At 38.7% G+C, this 20,871-nt stretch overlaps 1 protein-coding gene across 1 annotated transcript; it reads right to left on the reverse strand.

The window, feature by feature from the left end:
* Window positions 1-213: 213 nt before the first annotated feature.
* On the reverse strand, window positions 214-13,496 carry LOC140282902 (cAMP-regulated D2 protein-like). Its single transcript, XM_072377485.1, has 8 exons — window positions 12,765-13,496; window positions 9,910-10,111; window positions 9,336-9,469; window positions 8,807-8,934; window positions 8,475-8,593; window positions 7,832-7,972; window positions 7,412-7,584; window positions 214-706 (listed from the first exon to the last, which is right to left on the reverse strand). Exons 1-8 carry the CDS (start codon window positions 13,248-13,250, stop codon window positions 254-256), a joined length of 1,836 nt encoding a protein of 611 aa, XP_072233586.1. The 5' UTR covers window positions 13,251-13,496; the 3' UTR covers window positions 214-253.
* Window positions 13,497-20,871: the final 7,375 nt, after the last annotated feature.

A 20,871-nucleotide genomic window follows, 5' to 3' on the forward strand; every position in this document is an offset into this window, starting at 1 on the left:
AAACAAAAAATCTAAAATCTTTCACTGTACTTTCTGGTTTTCTCACGTTTCTCTGAAACTGCTTTCAAAAACTGATTTTAACTGTCATCTTTGCATTTTAAGGCATTAGACGTTGCTGAAGAGGGATAATAGAAGTCTTGTGGTTAAGATAGTTGCTGAGTTTCCTACAAGGTCATGTTTTTCTAATATATGCATAATTCTGTAATTAAAAACTGTAACTTTCAACAGCAAATTATGACAGTGACACTCCTCACTAGTAGATGCCGAGCTTGTCCCAGAAGTCACATACATGGTCCCTGGTTCCCACTTGTGCATGTGACCGCACCGTCAGGTTCATGCTGAGCCAGCCACTGGTGTCTGAGTAGCGCGGCCAAACGGGGAGACGCTGCTCTCGGCAGAAAGTGGTCTGATGCACCCTGGAAGAGGGGTCACCAGTGTGGGCAAAGGCCCCCCAGTAGCACAGCATCCGATTAGACAGCAGCTTCTCCGGTAGGGACAGGGTGTAGTTAGCCACAGATGCCGAGTCAAAAAGAAAGGGCAGCTCAGCACCGTGGCAGACATGCTGGTAGCAGAAAGTTATACCTGACCAGATGCGGTGGTCTGAGGCCACATGATCAAACACGTACAACCACACCTGACTGCCTGCTGCAGTGCCAGCACGCGCTGACCTCCTGGAGGGACACAGAAACACATAATCGGTGACGATCTGGGGAGAGAAATAAAGAAGAAAAATGCTAATTAGACTATTCAAACTTGCTTAGTTTCTTTAGCATGAAGTTAATGTTTTTAAACACTAGTGACTTGACTTTGTCGTGGGACAGAAACACAGGTCAAACTGCAATGACATTTTCTACAAACAATGGACGGCCAACAGAGTTTACCTTTAGCACCACCAAAAGGTTCTCCTCTGTGGTTTTGTGTGAAAGGTGTCAACTATAGAAAAGAATATCATGAAATTTGGTGAGAATGCCAGAAAAATAATTTTGTATCTCCTGGTATATCCATGATGTCTGATTAACAAGGTGCTTCATTCACACCTTCATGGCTTTACTCAGCTCAAAGGAAACAATGCTGTTGCATGAGCTCTTTTCTTTGTCATTTGCCAACAACTGCTACTTTCTGTACCTTCATGTCAGCCTTTCTTTAGTCAGCAGCAATATCATGAATAAGCAGACCACCTAGAGATGAGGACTGACTGATGTGATTGCATTCTGATCCTAATGCTTGTATCTGTATAAAAAATTTAATTAGATTTAATTAATTTAATTAAGATCCCACAACTTTCAGTAGCTCCATAAGCAAGTTGTGCAAACTAACTAGCGGACTAGACTTTTACAAAGAGATTAGCAAAACAGCAAAGCTGCTATTCCCTCCTGGCTAAAAGGAAGCAAAGAAAAAAAAAGGTAGACCGCCTTCTCCTGTTTGTTACCTGGAAACCAGTGTGTCTTTTTCAGGAGCTACAACCTGCCCCCACACAGCTACACTCAAATACAGACGGGCTGATTTGGAGAGAGTAAATGAACATGCATGCACAAACACACACTCTTGACACACACTCTTGCTCCCTCTTCAAATCTTTACACTTGTGTCTGCTTTAAACAGACATAAGTACTGATGTATTAATCCCCAACTAGTAAATACTGTACACTGAGCACTGATGTCATAACAAGTGGAGAAGAAATGTTATGCAACGCATGCTCTCTATAAAACAAGATATAGAGCTCTTGAAATACTTTTCCTCTGACTGACTTCCTGATGTCTGTTGTTATTTTTAACATTCTTTACCTAATGCCATAGAGCTATGCTTCTAGAATAATGTACCATGTGGATAACCTCCCATGGAAAATGTCTACAACCCCAATTCGAACTAATTTGGTGACACGTCAGTAATATGACTTGATATAAAAAGAGCACATTAGAAAGACAGAGTCACTCAGAAGTAAAAGATGAGCAGAGAGTCATCAATCAACAGAAAACTGTGTCTAGAAATTGTGAATATTTGTGAATTATTGTCATAAAATTCCAAAAGCAGAATATTCCATCATTTACAGTAGATTATGTCATCAACAAATTCTGAGAGTCTGGAGATAGCCCTACTGGATGCCTGTGGTCCTCTGGTCCTGACCTACCACTGCATTAAAAACAGGCATGATTGTGTCAGGGAGACTTGAGAATACTTCCAGAAATCATTGTCTGTGAACACAGTTCACTATGCCATCCACAAATGCAGGTTAAAGCTCTATCATGCAAAAACGAGAGGCCATATGTGAACATGATCCAGAAACATTGTCATCTTCTCTGGGACAAAGCTTGAAAATGGGCTGAGATAAAGTGGAAAACCTTTCTGTGGTTCTATGAATTGAAAATTTATATTCTTTTTGTAAATCATAGACGTCAGGCCATCCACACTAAAGAGGAAAGGGACATTCTGGCTGGTTATCAGGGCCTCTTTTTCCACCTACTCATGTACCTGAATTGTTGCCAAACAACCTATTAGCTGCAACATGTTTTTCCAGCTGTTTCTATTTAGTATAACGCACTCTGCCAACCTTATGTTGTCCCATTCCCAAAATTTTTGAGAGATATTTAACTGCTAACTAATTCAAGATGAGCTAAAATCTTTCGTAAAAAGAGCAAAATATCCCACTTTCAACTAAGTGTTCTATGTTCAATTGTGAATAAAATATTGGTTTATGAAACATGCAAATAATTGCATTATGTTTTCACTCGCATTTTACTATTACATCATACAAGTTTATTTAACTAAATACATTTAGCAGGAAATACTACATTTAAACATTTTATGGTCTCTACAGTGTTCCAGGGAAGAAGGAGCTGAATGCAACTCAATTAATATGCGCAAAAAGAAAGTTTCTCCAGAACTCTTTAAGCTCCCGGGGTCCTGCGGTCGAAATGAAAGACGCTCGGGAAAGGACCCCCTAAAAGAACCTGGTTCCAGGAAAAGCCAGCTTTCATCGTGCTTGACACACTCGAATAGATTCTGAAAGTTGTATGCTTTCATAAAAAGTTTGATACTGAATTGAGAATTCATTTTGAATCGTGAACCCCTCCCAAGAATCTTAATCCAAAGAAAATCATGTGATATATAATCAAGATTTGCTGCCCTCGTTATTGGCAAGAGAGGGCATGACAGAACCCTGCTTGTCTCTATAATAATATTAGAGCCTAATTCTTGGTAGAATTGCATTCACGTGCTAATGTATGTGCTGTGTATGTGCCTGACGGCGATGGATTTACTTACTAATATATGTAATTGAGAAACAAGGGGCCCAAAGTCCACAGTTAGCGAAGGCAAACTGATTGATTTAACTGCCTGAGGTCCAACCGTCACCCCATCCAATCAGAGACAGTAATACATGTAAAAATCATGACAAATACTTGACCAGCAGTAATTTTGACTGTGATACACATAAAAGCCATTGGTACCAAACTAATAAATCAAAAACTGGGACTTTTGAAGTGTCTTTTAGCACCAAAGACGTGTGGTTCCCAAGATTAAAAGATCATAAATAAGATCATATGTGTGTTGGCCTCCTTTTTGGAGGTTTTATAGAAAATATTTTTCTCTTTCATTTGTGCTGTCTTACATTGCATAACAATGGAAACACATCTAACTCTTTCATGCAGTGAATGCTGAGCCATTTGGAATTGATTTTCTGATGAAACCTTGCTGTTGAGGAGAACATGATTTAATAAACTAAACATTGCTGCCACACTGGCAAACAAGGTTGAAACACGTGTCCCTGTGTCAATGGCCAATTCTTGTTTACCACTTTCTTTTATTTGCGTCGCATCTGGTTAGTGAGAATGTTGCAAATTCAAAGTGCAATACAAAAAAAAAAATGCACACACACAAGAAACATCAATGTAAGAAAAGGAATAAAGCTGAGCTCTCCACATCAGCCTCCTCTGCCTCTGACTGGCTGTGCTGCTGTGCTGACCCCCCAGCTGCTATGGAGAAGTGTTCTTTATGAACATATGGGGGGGGGGGGGGGGGGGGCTCTGGCTGTGACTGCACTGTGTCCCTACTGCACAGTGAGCTGTGACTGAATACTAAAAATGTCCAGCGGTGCCACCAACTGACCCCCCCCGGTCACCACTCTGTGATCTGCATTGAAAAACTGACAGAAAAGCTGCTTAAGGCTTTCTCCTCTCGACTGTGTCATCATTCGAAAGTCCACTTAAGAGTTTTCACAGCATAGAGAACTCAAAAGTAGGATGCATATATACCATGGCAACCTGACTGAAAGAGAAAGAAAAAAATGCAATGCAACTATGGAAGTAACACATCATTTGTGTACAAAACTCATAATTAATTGATGTGCTCAGGCCTCTGTGGGAATACAACATGCAAGTTTAAGATAAAAGTCTTGTCTTTTTAGGAAACACAGCAAAGCCATATCCACTAGTAAGTGTGTGTTCAATACAACCGTCTCTCATTGCCTCAGTAAATGAAAGTACATGAATGATGTACAGACTACTCTGACTACCTCTGACTAAACAAGGCAGGCCGTGTTTTTTCAGACCTTTTATCAGATACTTATAGAAAAGGTAATTAAAGTGTGACACAGCTTGCTGAATTCAGATGACATACATCGGTGGTGATATTAGAATCTAACATTGAACAGTACTCCCTGTCTCAACTATAAATCCAGTAACCAAGGATCTCAGTCCCAGCAGAATGCTCAGCTGAAATTAACTGCATGGCCATCTGTGGTGGTCGATGCGTGAAAATAAATTTGCATTTTGCTTTGAACCTGCCCTTTACATCTGTTGTTTGTTCGTTTAAAATATGTTTTAATACAGCCACATTCCAGATGTATTTTTTCCTGTTTTGTTTAATTTTTGTTCTGATGACTAAACAAGACCATGTGTTCACCCGCGGCCTGTTTAAATGTATTTCAAGGCTTCTGCACTGCTCTTCTTATATTTTCTGGAAGATAAACCAGGCATCGGCGTATGTGGGAAGTGACGCTTGACAATGTTTGAAACGGACGTACCCATTTATATACAAAACTGGAGTATAAGTGAGTCTTAATATGCTCTCAAGAAGAGAAAAAAAACATTTCTTTCTATAGCCCCTTTAAAGATGGTAAAACACTGAAGAAATTAAGGAAATGGAAAGTTAAATGATAATTTGTGGATTTAACACTACAATTTTCACACTTACACCTATCATTCATTAGAGCATGGGCAAACCAAAAATAATGATAAGTGCAGATTTAAAACTAAAATTCTAAAATTCTAAAATTTTACTGTAACAGTTACATTATTGTAACTGTTACATTATATTACAAAGTTTTATCACCATTCTCTCTTTCTTCATTTATACAACAAGGGTGTCAGTTCACACGGTCGGTGATTCTAGTAATCGTTTGGTCATAATTCCTCAGCTGAGCCCTCCTGTCTTTGCAGATGTTCATAAGAAACAAGTCCAAGTTCCTCATCAAAGGCTGTAGACAGCACAGGACACAGCCAAGTCCTCGTTTCACACCAATCTCAGGCTAAGTTCGACATTTACAGTATCAACGCATAAAAGTCTACCTCGGACAGAGTGGTTATTGACTATAATAATATAGTGCAATCTTTAGAGAAATTGTAAAAAAAAACCATGAGCTAAATTTCTTAGTCTACAGGCCTTGGTTAGCATATTAAATGTTAAAGTTTGTGACAGTACAATAAGGAATAAACTGAACAAGTATGACTTGGTTGTAAGGGTTGCAACAACAAAGGCTCCTTACTCTAAAAAAAACTTGACAGCCCAACTTAGGTTTGCAAAATTACATCTGATCAAACCACAAGATGTCTGGAACAGTGTCCTTTGAGCAGATGAGACCAAAGTGGATATGTTTAGCTGCACAAACACTTCATACCAGCTGTCACGCACAGAAGTGAATGGGTGATGATTCAGGATTGTTTGCAGCCATGTGACCTGGGTAACTTGCAGTCACTGAGTTGAGCACAAACTATTTTGATCCAATGTGAGGCCCTCTGTCTGATGGCTAAAAGCTAGGCTTAAATAGAGTCATGCAACAGGACAATTATCCCAAACACAGCAGCAAATTTACAACAGAATGGCTGAGAAAGAAAATAAATGTTGCAATGACCCAGCTAAAGTCAGCCTAACTGCAATTCCTCAACCCAACTGAGACTTTTATATATATGGATTCCAAGAAAAAGTTTCACAATGATGTGAAAGACTGATAAAGTCAAACATAAAACATTTACTTTAAGTTGCTGCTGCTAAAGATGTTTCTATAAACTATTAAATCATGGGGTGTTTCTCGCACAATGCTCATACATCTTGGCTTCGTTTTTGTTAAATATTGTCTCAGTTTTGTTCTTCTCATTTGGTATTCTGTGTATTTCGTTTTTTAAGACCTAGTAAGGCACAGATGACTTTATTATGTCCTTATACTTCAAACCTTACATCTGAAAAAGTGTGTACTTTCTGCTTCACAACTGCAAAAGCCTTCAGGCTCTTGAAAGCATCATCTCAAAATGGCAAGTGTGCATATTTTGAGATTCGAAAATTAAAGCTCAAAGACATGCATTTTCTGATATACACTCCCCTCCCAACCCACTGTGTTTTCTCCTACGCAGTGTCAAGTCTCAAAGGCACCACAAGGGCAACACAGTACGTGTGTAACCAGCTCACTGGCGCTGCTGCTGCTGCCTCCCTCAGCCGCTAACTGAGCGGAGTGGAGACAGATAGATGCTTCAGTTTGGTGGGAAAGAGACCTCACGCCTGCAGTGCAGTGCTGGAGACACTTTTCCTAAATGTGCCTAGATTTGTTGGTAGTTGCTGAGGAGATCTGAAAAATAGCTAGATCTAATGACAAAGTAGCTAAGGCGTTAACAGTGCACACGCCCAAGGCAGCCCTGTCACAAAGACTTACCCCTTTTCACATCTTTTTTTACCTTAAATGGGGCCATAATTTGCTAAATGCATATCAAGCTCTGTTAACTAAGACTGAAACTATCTTTTGTGACAATAAACATGCAAGGAAAATGTTTGTTGAGGAAGATCAAGAGAGAAGTTTGTTATATAGTTATATAGCATTTGACCCAACCACATACATTGCTCCTGGTGGACAATAGGTGAAATGCAGTCTTAAGACAATATCCTCATTGGCTTTGTTTTTCAAACCTGGAGACTTTGTCCATTTATACAATCTATACTTACAATGCTGAAGACAGGTATTGTTCATCATAATTAACATCAAAGTTTGGCCTGCTAGCATGCTAAACCTTCCTCGATAAATAGTATTCCTCGATGAATAACCTGACCATAGACTGCTTTCTGGCCTTTCATGAAAAACGTGTATATCGCTGCAATCACGTACATCAACGTTGGCATTTGGAGATCATTGTTCTGAGCCTGTCTTACCTGAGCTAGCATATTCCTGCGGTCAGCATCCCTGTACATAGGCAGGTATTTGTGTAGGATCCGTAGAGCATGTTGTTTAAAGATGGCAGTGATATACACAGTGCTCTCCACTGCAGACACTGGCTTGTTGAAGACTCCGTACACAAAGAGCACCCCTTCTTCTGAGGTTGTACCTGTGGAGAGAAAACAATCCTAACAAATACTCTTTTAAGCTGTTTTTAGACTTGCTATGATTCAGTTGACTGTCTGAAGTCCAATTGTGTCTGGGTTTAAAAATCATTCCTATACACTGAACAATGCTTTTGCGGAATGTCAAATTGTCTTTTAACAAAGACATATGGGAGTCCAGAACTGGAATAATAATCATACAATGCCATTTTTTCTTTATTCGACATGTTTGTGTGCTGTCGTGTCTCTTACCCAGCAGCAATGCCTTCTCTTTCTGCCAGTGGCCCTTCTGAAATGCAGTGATAGCCTGCTCCTTAATTAACTCCCCATCTATGTACGGACCCCATGTTTCAAAAACCTCTAGGAACCTGAAGGGGTTCACGATCTTAGAACCTGGAATGGAGAAAAACATCACATTGAAAATTCAGTCTCATTTTGAAAATAGAGGAGGGAGGATGGTAAGTTTAAAACAAAAGGAAGAACTATATCTTTCTACAAAGCGAGACGCTAAATTCTCTTAGTGTCATTCGTTCTTCTTTAGAAAAATGACATTCCACTATCAGATTTTATATCTTCCCTCACACTGGCTTTTTCTCCCTGATTTTATTTAGCTCAGGCAACCAGAGAACTGTTGTCCAGGACAGAGTTACAGCAAAGATACCAATAATCCTGTAAACCATAAATATATTACATTATTTTTTTGCTATATGGCAGTAAAATCCCTTTAATTGCTCCTATTTTGGGAATACAGTTTGTTTTTTTTTCCCCGGTATCTCAGGATAACTTGAATTCTTTTAACATATTTTACAGATAAACATATTTAAACCTGCCTACTTATGCAACTATGTGATTAGTCATGAGTGTTGCTCTAAATTATAGGTGTGTGGCACCCTACTCGTTTTCATCTGTGCAGCCAGGATGGTCTGTGAAGGGAGAGACAGCAGGCACACAAAGTCGCTCATGGAGCAGTTGGTCTGTTTAGCAAAACTTTTTCCCAGCTTCAGGGCATCATGTCTGGGAAAGAGATGCAGAAAAACAAAATTACAGTTCAGTTTGAAGTCGACCAGAAGTGTGTCAGAGACACCCCTGCAAGGTTTGAACACATTAAGGGCTGAGGAAAGTCCATAGCCCTCACATTAATTCGTGCCCTTGACAGCTAAATGATGTTTTTTTTATTACTTTATTATAATTTGTAACTCCAGCCAAACCAAGCTGACGGCTCCTCACCTGGTTTTAAGTGGGATGGAGAACGGCAGGCTCTGCAGGACAGCTTGTTTAAACAGAGGCTTGCTGCTCTGGATCATCAGGTGAAGACTCACTGACTGAGCACCTGCACTCTCCCCGAACATTGTCACCTGACAAAGCAAAACAAAATCAAAAGCTTTGTGTTGATTAAGAATGGACATTTTCACAATGTGAGCAACTTTGGAAAGAAATTGTGGTTTGTTTGGGGGTCACTTTGTTGTTGTGAACAAAAAATTGCAAGATTTGTCATTAATTAATGAGAACTGTCAATATTTTCTTTGCTCTTGTTTAATGTGGTAATGATTAATGTTTTCTTCTTTTCTTTTTTCATATTCTTAAACTAAGTTCCATATATTGTGCTTATGTGTGTTACAATTGTAAAAGCCCACCTCACTGTATTGAGCTGAGTTAATCTTTATACCATCACAACAGTTCAAAAAGTACATTTAATGGCTACCTTATCTTGAGATATTGACCTTGGATGTGGATTTGAGTGTGTATGCTTGCTTGCCTTGCTGGGGTCACCTCCAAACGCAGCAATGTTCCGCTGAACCCAAAGAAGAGCTGCCTGCTGATCCAAAATTCCATAATTCCCTGCAGCTGAGGTGTGAGGATCTTTTCCCGACACAAGGAATCCAAATGCGCCTTCAACCATGCACCAATTCACATGATCAGCTAGACATAATCAACTCAGGCACGACACTCATTTCCTCTGTGCTGCAAATTACCATTCACATGTCACTGCTCCTGTTTTCAGTCTTGCTGGAAGGCCATTCAATATAATGACACAGACAAATTATTCAGCTTACTGTCTTACACACACACACACAAGATACACATATGTCCTCCCATTTAACAAAATACCTGCTTGTTGACTTCCCCGAGCCAATTCCACTGCTAAAGTTCTGTCTTTATTTGTGCACACATGGTACAATTTATGTCATAACTTGATATATAAATGTAAAATACACAAATAGGATCTCCATTTTCATATGTTAATACATACATATGTTAAACCTTATTACAATAGAATTATATCCATACAATATTCATATTTGAGTAAAAAAAACACCACATATTCTTACCAAGTCGATACTCCACGTTTACAACAACAGTGTGGGTGAAGTTACTGATGAAGCGTCCATCATGCATGGGCTTGGAGGCAGACCCAGCTATGAAATCCCCCCCATGGATCCATACCATGACGGGCAGGAGGCTTTGCAGAGGAGAACTGAAGTTGACATCTCGAGGTACAAAGATGTTAAGGTACAGACAGTCCTCACTGACCTTTTGGAGACATAAGGAGATGCAGGTCATTCGATTTTTGTTTCCTGAAAATTTTTGTTGAGCTACTCAACAATGCTGCTCAAGTATGGTGTCAGTTGGCAAAGTGATGCTAAGCATTCACGTGATGAAATGAAAAGTTGGATTTAATGGTTCAAAAGAAGAGTGTTCCCTCCAAGGATAGGGTGTGTGTTGAGTCTATTTAGTTTTTACTGTTCCCATGGATACAAGTTTATGTTTTAGAATTAGGGAACAAACTTTTCCACTTTTTTGCAAATAGATCATTCCCAGAGCTCGACCATCCATAAGGAGCTTGGAGTAGAGCTGATGCTCCTCCATATAAAAAAGGAGTCAGCTGAGGTGGTTCGATTATGATGTCTCTTAGAAAGTTTTCGGGCACGTCCAAGAGGGGGGAGGCCCCAGGGTAGACCTAGAATATGCTGGAGGAATTACATGTCCCATCTAAAATAAGACTCAGAAATAGAGATCAGATGTGGTTTACATGAAATACCAAGGATCCAGGACACTGTTATACTCAACTGGTAAAGGGGTGGTTGTAGTCGTCCGCAACTGGTGACCAAACTGATTTGATAAAAAGACCAAATATCAGTGTCTTTAATCTGAACTGTTGCTGACTAAATAGTTTACGTTCTTTGTCACTTAGTTGAAGCAGTTTGTTAGCATGTGAAATTAGATACAGACATAGTAATCTTGTTTAAACTGAAACTATTTAAAAAAAATTTACAATTCCTTTGTTGAGGCTAGCAAAAATCTTCAGCAGTTAGCTATGAAAAAATGCCTTACATCTCTGACTCAAACTACCTCAAAGCTGACATACACTGTATCTTTGATTCTAGTAGTCATATTTTTTAGGCTCTTCAAAAGTTTAATGACTGAACATTACGCCCACGATTATTTAAAAAAAAACTTTAACCTAAAACAACAGCTCCATATTCAGTCAGCACCAGTTCCACTGCTGTAGGGCTAACTGAAAAGACTCAAGCTTGATGGAAAATAGAAACTTTGGAAATACGGTAAAGCCGCTTTCCTTCCCATCGCAATTCCAACTCAGGTATCCAACTAATTCCAGATAACATCTGGTTTGTGAGTATATTAAATATTTAGATTTTAGTCACAGTAATTTATTGGCTCCTGCTCCAATCAGCATTGTCGTGAACATAACACTCAAAGAATCATAAATTAGTCTTAAGAATCTCAGAAAGTTGTGTTTATCAGAAACTGTGCTCGATCACAGCCTGCAGGAAATGCTGTAATACATTCCCCTCATGTTGCTGTAGCTTAGACGCTTGTCCTCTGGGAGGAAGTGGTAGTTTCTGGAAGTAACTCATTGTAGCTATGTCCAATCGGCCTGTTTTAGCGGGTGTACCCTGCTAGCCACACTTGCTTGTACATGCTAATTTTCAATGAGGGTGCTGCGCCCAGAACAAAACTGGGATCAGCTGACTTTTTCTTCAAAGAAACACACATTTATTGATTGTAATGTTCTAAATGGAGACTCTGTCACTGACATTACCAACTCACGGAGAAAAAGAGAGAAAACATTGATCAATTCTATCTGTCTGCAAAAGACCCAGCAGTTCATGTTAATCATCTGTATAATCTAGTCAAAAATATTAAATTAATCTACAACAAATATGTCAGAAAGTTGTTGTATCAGAAATTGTGGTCCAGCATAGCCTGCATGATATAACATATTGTCATCTATCAATTTTGTAGTAGCTTACAGACCCTCCAACAAATTTGAAACAGACTTACATTCAAACAAATACAATTCTTCAAATGCAATTAGAAGAAAATCTTAAATGCTACAAAACATAATTTCGCTTCGATTGCTAGTTTCCCCCCTTTCCACAACAATGTAGTAAACTTAACATTAGCGTATTTTACCGTGGGCTAATCAGGGAATGCATTAGGTCAAGCTGATACTAGAGTGCCCTCTGCTCAATTTCAAGACAAACTACTTGTATGACGCATCCAGTGCATGTTCTGAGGCACTTACAAAATGTAATTTCTGAATAAGAAAGAGTAACTGATATTTGAAAATGACCCATTTTCCAGCAAATGTTCAAGTTTTGAAGAAAATAGCAAGTATAAAAGATTTTATGTTTTCTCCATTAGTATTTAATTCCCATGAAGTCATATAAAATCATTTAAATGTTATGTAAATCATTTTTTTTCGATGCCCTGGCGGAACTCTTGGCTTTAGTAATTTCAGAATCCTGGTCAGAGTTCTGTGGAAATGGTTTCACTGGACTCAACCAATCAATCAGTCTTTATTTATATAGCAACTTTCACACAAAATATATAGCACAAAGTGCTTTACATAAGAAATAATGACAGTGAAGATTTATAAAAAAAAACAGCCATACCACCCTACCCACCCAAGTCCTCAAACCCACAAGCATACACATCGACTCTCACACAGACAAACATTCACGCATGGATTAATAGGTGCGTGAGTGCAATAGTACTCACAGAAAGCAGGAAAAGGACTGTGAAATATGTATTTGGACTTGTATATGTAAATTGTCTCACATGATCAAGTAGTCTAAGCCAAATTTAGTATTACCTGTTTACTATTACTTACTTAAAATATCTTAAAACAGCCCAGCAACAACTAAGAAATGTTCCTTACCATCTTAGGACACTCCTCTGTGATAGGTCCACTGCAGGCCTGCATGCATGCCGCTCGAGGGAAGGAGGCATCGTAAACCCCCAGCCAAGGGCTCACAGATCTGGGGGGCTTCCAGCGGTAAGCCCCAACAGGGGGATCTGCATAGGGTACTCCATAGAATAAATGGGATTTATCCACAGTAATCCCCTTGATCGGGCCATTTTTGGTAAACACCACTGGTCTAGGAGCAGCATCTGTTACCTGACTGATAGCTTTGCGTTCGGTTTTCTGTATGAACGTCAGGTCCTCTGAGTGTCTGAGCTCCTTAAGAGAGTTTATCTCAAAGTCTCTGGTGATGATGAATGGCTCGACTCTCACAAGTAGTCCGTGGTAGATATTTCTCAAAAAGCTGACAAGGTCTATTCCATCATTATTCTTCGTCACCTCTCCAGAGGAAAGCACTAAAGTTATTGTGCTCAGCAGCAGCAGATACTGCCAGCTCTCCATATTGTGCTAGAGTTCTCTTATACTTCCCAAAACCCTGCTGCTTAGATCATGATTTGACTTGAATTATGGACCAGCTGAGGTAGAGGCATTGCAGCTCCGATAAGTGCGCAGCCTCAAACTCTTCACAAGCTGTGCATGACTCCAATTTGGCTGGTTGCTTGTGGAGATTTCTCAGACAAAAGCTGTTCTGTCTGACTGCTGTCCTGCAGAAGCTGAACAGCTGGACACAGGCACCGATGCAGGATCACTAATAAGGGACAAGTTGTCTTTCCTTTGCTTCATAAAGGCTAATCACAGTCACACATAAAGTAAATGGGAAAAGGAGGTCATGCAGCAGATTTCGAGGAGGAGGAGGAAGAAAAATTGTATTTGTTTTTTTTTATGCTTTTTTTTTCTTTTACCTGTCAAGTGTATCAGTAACTGGTGTTTACTTTGTGCAGATATCTATATAGGTGGTCTTCTTTATTGCAGATTGAAGCAAACCTGTAATAAGGTACGCAGAGTCATCTACAGGCCCTCTGCACGACAACATGCAGGAAGTCAGAAAAGAGAGGTCAGCTGTTTCAGGAATAAAAAAAAGTCACACAATTATGCTTCTCTTGCTTTTATCTATCATATGTGGAATAAATCAGTGTTCATGTAGGGAATCTGCAAGTTTTAAAGTCTTAAAAAGCACTTCAGACAGGTGAGGTAGTTTGGGCATCTTACTGGGATGCCCCCTGTTTGCCTCTCTGAGAGGAGACCCCAAGACAGACCAGAATACACTGGAGGGATTTTATGTTTCACTGAATTAAGCGAGTATAGAAAATGGATGGATGGATGGATTTTATGTTCCCTCTGGCCAGGGAACACCCCAGGATCTTCCAGGAAGAGTTTGAGAATGTTGCTAGGGAGAGTGATGCCTGGGTTAACCTCCTGAACCTGCTGCTTCTGTGACCGAATGTCAGATAAGCAAAGAAAAAAATGGGATGGAAAAGCACTTAATTCATTTACACCACAAACAGGGTACAATGATTTATAAAAAAGCATCAAATTTAAAAGATCTCGAGTAACTATTGTTGTCTTTAACTTTAAAGAATGAAAAAAACAAGAAAAAACTTACTATTGTCACAGATTGTAATTTCTGTAGCATAGAGGTGTCCAAGATACATCTGACTGGTGAATCATGATCCCATGACACATGATGTTAATGGCAAGGAAGAGAAAAGAGATCGAAATAATCTAGAAAAGCATGGTAACTGACACAATTTTAAACAATGAGAAGCATTGATATTAAAGTAATGTAATGTAGTTTAATCCAGAGTGATGTAAAAAGAGAGTGGCGACAGTCCCACTAACCCTAACCCTACTCCTATAGAAAAAAGCAATGCGGAAGTCACGTGGGTCATGAAGCTGCCAATATTTTGAAACACCAGCAGTTCCAGCATGGCAACATCATTCTTGGCGTTTCGTATTTTCTCCACTAAACTGATGAAATTACAAAATATTTTGGCATAGTGAGGCATTAGCTGACTGCACTGTAACAAATTAGGTTAACAGCGTTATTTCATGCAGCCAGTTATAGTTAATCAATCATGTTAACCAGCTAGTTGTGGTTTAACTGCGGTTAACTAATGTGAGCAGGACTTCAGTCACTGTAGACATCGTCAATAAAGCCTGCTTTTATCTCAAATGTATTGTAGTTATTGGCAGTTTCTTTTCATATAAAGATTTTCTTTGATTATTAGATTTGTCCTTTGGTGGTGACTGTATCAGCACACCTGACTTTAGTTCCTGGCAGTGAACTATCTCAACTAGAAAACGTTTGTAGCTTTTGATCTGCAAGATTGTTGTGGTTCATTTAGTTCGAGTTATACATCCTTTGACAGACAATGCCTCAGGAGTGGCTCAACACGGCTGATACAGTGTGCAGAAGTGTTGAGCCATCCCTAATTTCTTTATACATTTAATTTTATGTGTGGTCCATTATGTGTAGACACAACACTGGTTCATCCCTTGAGTCTTTTTTCTGCTTGAATGATCAGAGTTAAGTGGCTTAACAAAGAAAAAAAACACATTCCTATGAAAATGGTCAGGTACAAGGACTGGCCTGAAAATGAGTTAAGAAGCAGCCAATGTCCAAAGAAAAACTTTGAAAGACCTTCAGAAAGCCTGGAGAACTATTGCTCAAGGCCACTTTAAAAGAGTACAGGAAAGTCTGGCTGCTTGGAAGGAAACAGAAAGAAACAAGGGCTTGATTTCTAGATTCACCTTCTAGAGTAATCTAGGTGTTTCCATTTTTATCAGAATCACTCATTAATTTCAGCCTGAATGTAGAAAAAGGTTGCCCTTCTAATAAGTTCATTCAATATTCTGTTAATTCCTTCAAAGCGACATATATTGCCACTTTTTTTCCAGTGTGACTTTGCACCTGTGATAATGAATTGTTTCTCTGTTGTTGTCAGGGAGGTCAGCAGATGTGGTGGTTGCAGTCAAAGTGAGCTGCATGTATGCTGCCAAGGATCAATCCTCATTTGGACTTCAGCACATTTCTACAATGTCCAAACCCTTTAATTTGATCAAATACAGTTCATTGTTGCAGATTAATCTCCCCAACTGTATAAATAGCAGTAAAAGAACTTCTGTATTAAGACTTGTTTTACATTTTCCATGATTCTAGATTGTATAATCAAATGTTTGGTTGAAAGCTGTTTGTTTTTACACAACCAACACACACTTATTTTGTCATCCAATATAGTTTTAACCAGAAAAGTTTGACTTTGCTTAATATTTAAATCAATTAATTAATTATTTACAATAATTTTCTGGCTTAACGTACAATAAACAGGATTACAGATAAATATATTCAGTTCACATGAAAAGAAAAAAATTAAATACAAAATACTTATGTCTTCTACAGAAAAGTAGAATTAATCTACAGCCACATATTTTCCTCCAAGTCATTTAAAGCTTCTTTAAAATAATTTATTTAGATCAGATTTGCCATTCAGCTCGTTTTCCATCTGACACCAGGCAGAGAGAACAGGCAGACTGATTGACATCTTCCACAGATGTCGGTGTTTGGGACAATAGGAGTAAATCCTGGAACAGATTTTTTTTTAAAAAGGGAAACTCAGGTATTTTTAAACCAATATCTTATTTCTGGCATGAAATACGTTTTATCTACTTATCGAGAATAGTTTGGTGAAAGTCGGCGTCCTTCGGAAGATATTTAGATTACTCGAGATCCACGTATATAACCCTCCCACTAGAGGAGTGTGTAGAAAGCCCTCCCCTATAAGCCCCCCGATAGCCCCCAATAACAACAACATTGCAGCTATGAACTAACTGAGCAAGCTTATAGTTAGGGAAGCCTGGAACATCCCATAGCTAAGCCCCAGGCCTAGACTACTGTCTTTTTTCTCCCTTTTATATCCTCATATGACATTATGTACATTCGGCATTGTTGTCATTAACTGGTGTTTCCCTGTCTCAACAGGTATTCTTTGAATTATGTTATGGTGTTTGGTGTTTGTTGTCCCCTCTTTGTCTGGAACCCCTGCTGGTCGAGTCTGGTTCTGCCAGAGGTTTCTTCCTGTTAAAAGGGAGTTGTTTCTCTCCACAGTCGCCTCATACATGTTCAGGAGGTGAGATTGGACCAAAGAGAAGTTTCGGTGCAATCTGTTGGTTTCCTTAGTTAGAAAACTGTTTTTGAATTGGCTCTGTATGTATTAATAGGACTAATTTTAAATTGAATTGATTGGATTTGATTGGATTATGATTACAATGAATTGAACTCCAATTGGACTGTATTACTGAAGTGCCTTTAGATGACATTTGTAATTTGTCGCTATATAAATAAAACTCAATGGAATTTAATTGACCGTATGTGGGTTAGTTCAAAGAGTGTCGGAACTCTCTCTCTATAAGGCACTAGTTTCATCCAAAACAACAGGACTTTGAACTTCTCTCACTTCCGCCGGAGTTTAGTAAATCTGAGCAGGAACACCTGACACTTATTAGCAGGCGGTCAGTCGCTGCCGGGCCTTCGCTTTGATAAATACAACGTACCTTACTTTGTTGGGATTAAAAAATAATAAGAGATAAGAAAATAATGTAAGATAACAATGATTTGCATGTTTGTTTGGTTTTTCTTCTTTTAAATAAACCGCAATGCTCCAGTTCAACGAATTAATCAGCTTTTGAATTTTTTTTACAGGAACTCCGTAAAATATTCGTTGTTGTTTTTCATTTTGGTGCCTCATTCGTTTGGTGAGTGTAGCCGCACTGACGGTGACGCACTGCTTGTAAATCAAGAGCGGAATTTAATTTATTGGATGACATTCCCGCTGGTTTTAATACAGGACGGTGCTTCGATATGTTGTTCTCAATATGTTGGACAGACAAGGAGGATGTTCTGGGAAGGTAAACATAAGGGAGAATTATTATTATCATTTTTTATATTTAAATGTTTTGGGCACTGCTTGAGTGAAGAAGAAACAATAGGCCGAATACTAATAATAGGCTTGACCTTTTCTTTTTTATATATATATATATATTTGTTTTTTTCCTTTACTTAGTCCAACTGAACTAGGGGTTTTAAAGAAAAACAAATAAACCAGAACATAATACTTAAGAGTCCCCTAGAAACACTCCACAGTAGTCTTTATGAAAGAAAGAAATCTGTCATACATACATCCATTTTCTATACCTGCTTTGTTGTTTGATCAAACCAAACGCCTACCTGTGAATGCATTTTAGACCTCCATAACGGCGCTCCGCCTAGTCAAGATTACATTCTTAAAACTGACCGGTGAATCATAGAAGTATAGAACCATGCAAAAGTCTTTAGCCACCCCTCTTTTCTTTATATATTGCCATGTAAAAGGGAAGCGGGAGCCTCGATTTGATCAAACCTGAAAACGCAAGCGGACATGCATCAAGAGTCAAAAAGAGTTTGTACTAATTTAACGAATTTAACAAAAGGTTCAGGCTCTAGGGAGGATTCATCCCTCCAAACGACCTGTTGCCTCTGATTTTCAGTCCCGTTCTTGTGTCATTTGGCATACTTCAGCCTTTTCTCCCCGTTTCTCTTCCTTGATAATAGTCTCTTTTCCTTAACAATTTTCTCTTTACAGCCACCTTTCCATGGAGACCATTTCTGATTGGGCTTATATAGATGCAGCAGTTGAAGGACCAGAGGCGTCTCTCAGGTCCTGTTAGTCATTTTTCTTATTTCAAAATGACAACTCCTTCAAATACAGTTCATCTGCTGTAGATATTTTTTAGGCCTGCCACTTCTTCTTTTTTTCCTGCACTTGTCCAGTCTCCTCTAATGTTTCACATGCCAAGTTTTCAGTAGCTTTTTGGAATCACTTTGTTGGTGCAAAAATACAATTTAATGTCTGACAAACTGTTATCTTTGGTATTTTTGTTAAGATGCAAAAAGGAAAAAAGAATGGGAAGAAATGATGCATCTTTGTGACAGGCTGCCTGTAACAAAGTGCCAAAAGATGTAATTTAGAAATAGATATTTTCAAAATTGTCTGTTATGTGAAGATGCAACACTTGTTAAACTCCTTGAGTTGGGTATCCTTTCTATGCTTGGATGATTCGTAGGGTCAGCTTTGACAAACAAAAACACATTTCTCTAACATTGGTCCGATACAAGGACTGGACAGAGTGGAAAAAGAAGCCAATGTCCAAAGACAAACTTCCAAAGATCTTCAGAAAGCCTTGAGGACTATGGATCAAAACCACTTTAAAGGATTACAAGATGGTCTGGCTGCTTGTGTGCAAAATATAAAGAAATGAGGAGTGACTCTGGACTTGCGCTCAGTACTGTATTTCAAGATATCAAAGACTTGTACTGTAGTTGAAGCTAACTTTGAAATATCTGAAAATCCATGTTTTTTTTAATTTTATTTTATTTTGGTGTGTGGCTTGTCCACATACTTGGCTGAGAAAATGAAAAAAATATTGGGTAGTTTAGTTCTGTCCATGTCTAGAGCTGAGTGGCAGGCAAAGTTTAAAATTTTTAATTTTTAAAAAAAAATTTTTTGCATGAGCCTCTAAATGGGATGCACCAGGGCTAAATTGTTTTCAATTCTTTCAGGCAAAATGGAAATTTGTGGCTCAATGGCACATCGTTAAAATCGATCATGATGATGGGTAAAGTTACCTCCCTTACAGTGTTTCCGGTTGTAGAAAACAAGCTAGTTCTCCAGTACGGGGGTTATACTCTTAGGTGGACTTTAACAATCAGCCCATGTAAGGACAATAGTGTTAATCTCTACTAAATATTTCTATCTGCTAAGGATCTGTGGCTCACAAATGTTAAATAAAATAAAACACTTTTTATTTCACCCTAAGGTACAAAGACCATTAAAATTACAGGCAGGCAGAGACCTTTGGAGTATCCAACAAATGCCACTAAGGTACTGTTAACATGTATCAAGTATTGCTTTTACAAATATGGATGTTAAAGTCTTAGACACTGTCTCTTTTGCTGACTCGTTTGACTGCCGTCATGATCCAATTGTTACTCAGGGCTTCCTGGAGTTGTTGAGTCCCAATGAGGTGTTTGCATGTGAAAATGGCACAACATTTATCCACCAGGATGAAAGCTTCTTCCTTGCAGTTGGTGAGGATCCCCTCCTTGTGGCAATACTTTTATTTGCTGCCTTATTGAGGCTTGGATGAGAAGAGTGATGACAATACTTAAAATTTAGAGAAATGCCCCTGTTCAACAAATCTGATGATTGACGCCTAAAGCTCACTGATTCTTTTAAAGATCGTAGTCTTTTTATTATCGAAAAATTTGTGTTTGATTGCCATTAAGATGGTGATGAAGCTCAATTCATCCAACTGTTGACATTGCACCAGATGTTCATGATTCTCATAGGATGAGTCTGTATCTTTAATTATCCAAGCTGTAGCTTAGTGCCAGTGCGGGAAATTTGACTTTATTATTGCTATCATTTAAAATCTCTGCATGCTGGAACACTCCAAATGTCTAACATCTATCACTCCTAGGACACACTTTGCGCTTCCCTGTCAAGCTGGAGTCCAGGAGTCCCTCCATGTTGCTGGTCTCCTGGCGGGAGAATCATTCAGATATCATTTCCACTTGCATGACGACCCTGTATCACATAGAAATGGGATCTTACAACACATTCAGCATGGACTCGACCACTCGAAACCACTACCGCTTCACCGCTCTGGAGCCCTGCAGCCACTACGTAATCTGTGTGGAGACTGCAGACACTCACTCCCTCACTTGTCTCTCAACTATTACTGGTATGGACAGGATGGACATCTGTAAAAGTTTTCATTTAAGTAAAAACATTTATATCAGCATTTCCAAGCACACAGGTTTTGTTTTATTTACCCAGGATTAAATTTATTAATTAATTAATTTTTTTTATTTTAATAAATTGACCCTTTTATGCAAGTTTGTTGTCCACATAATGACAAAATTAAAACTAAGCAAGTTTGAAATAAACAGGGAATTATCTGACAGAAATGCGTTTCACATGGAGTTATCAGAGTAAAACCTAAAAATCTACCTGGATAATTCACTTGCATGTTGTTTTTTCCTGTTATTACTGTTTATATTATTAGATAATTATTGTTATTATTT

This window comes from Leuresthes tenuis, unplaced genomic scaffold (assembly GCF_036924035.1).
Source record: "Leuresthes tenuis unplaced genomic scaffold, fLeuTen1.0.hap1 SCAF_23, whole genome shotgun sequence".
Taxonomy (NCBI): domain Eukaryota; kingdom Metazoa; phylum Chordata; class Actinopteri; order Atheriniformes; family Atherinopsidae; genus Leuresthes; species Leuresthes tenuis.

Coding starts and splice junctions, on each gene's coding strand:
- LOC140282902 (XM_072377485.1), bottom strand. CDS start 13,250: ATGGAGAGCTGGCAGTATCTGCTGCTGCTGAGCACAATAACTTTAGTG. Junction 9,470..9,909: donor AAACGTGGAGTATCGACTTG/GTAAGAATATGT, acceptor GCATGGTTGAAG/GCGCATTTGGATTCCTTGTG. Junction 707..7,411: donor GCAGGAATATGCTAGCTCAG/GTAAGACAGGCT, acceptor TTCTCTCCCCAG/ATCGTCACCGATTATGTGTT.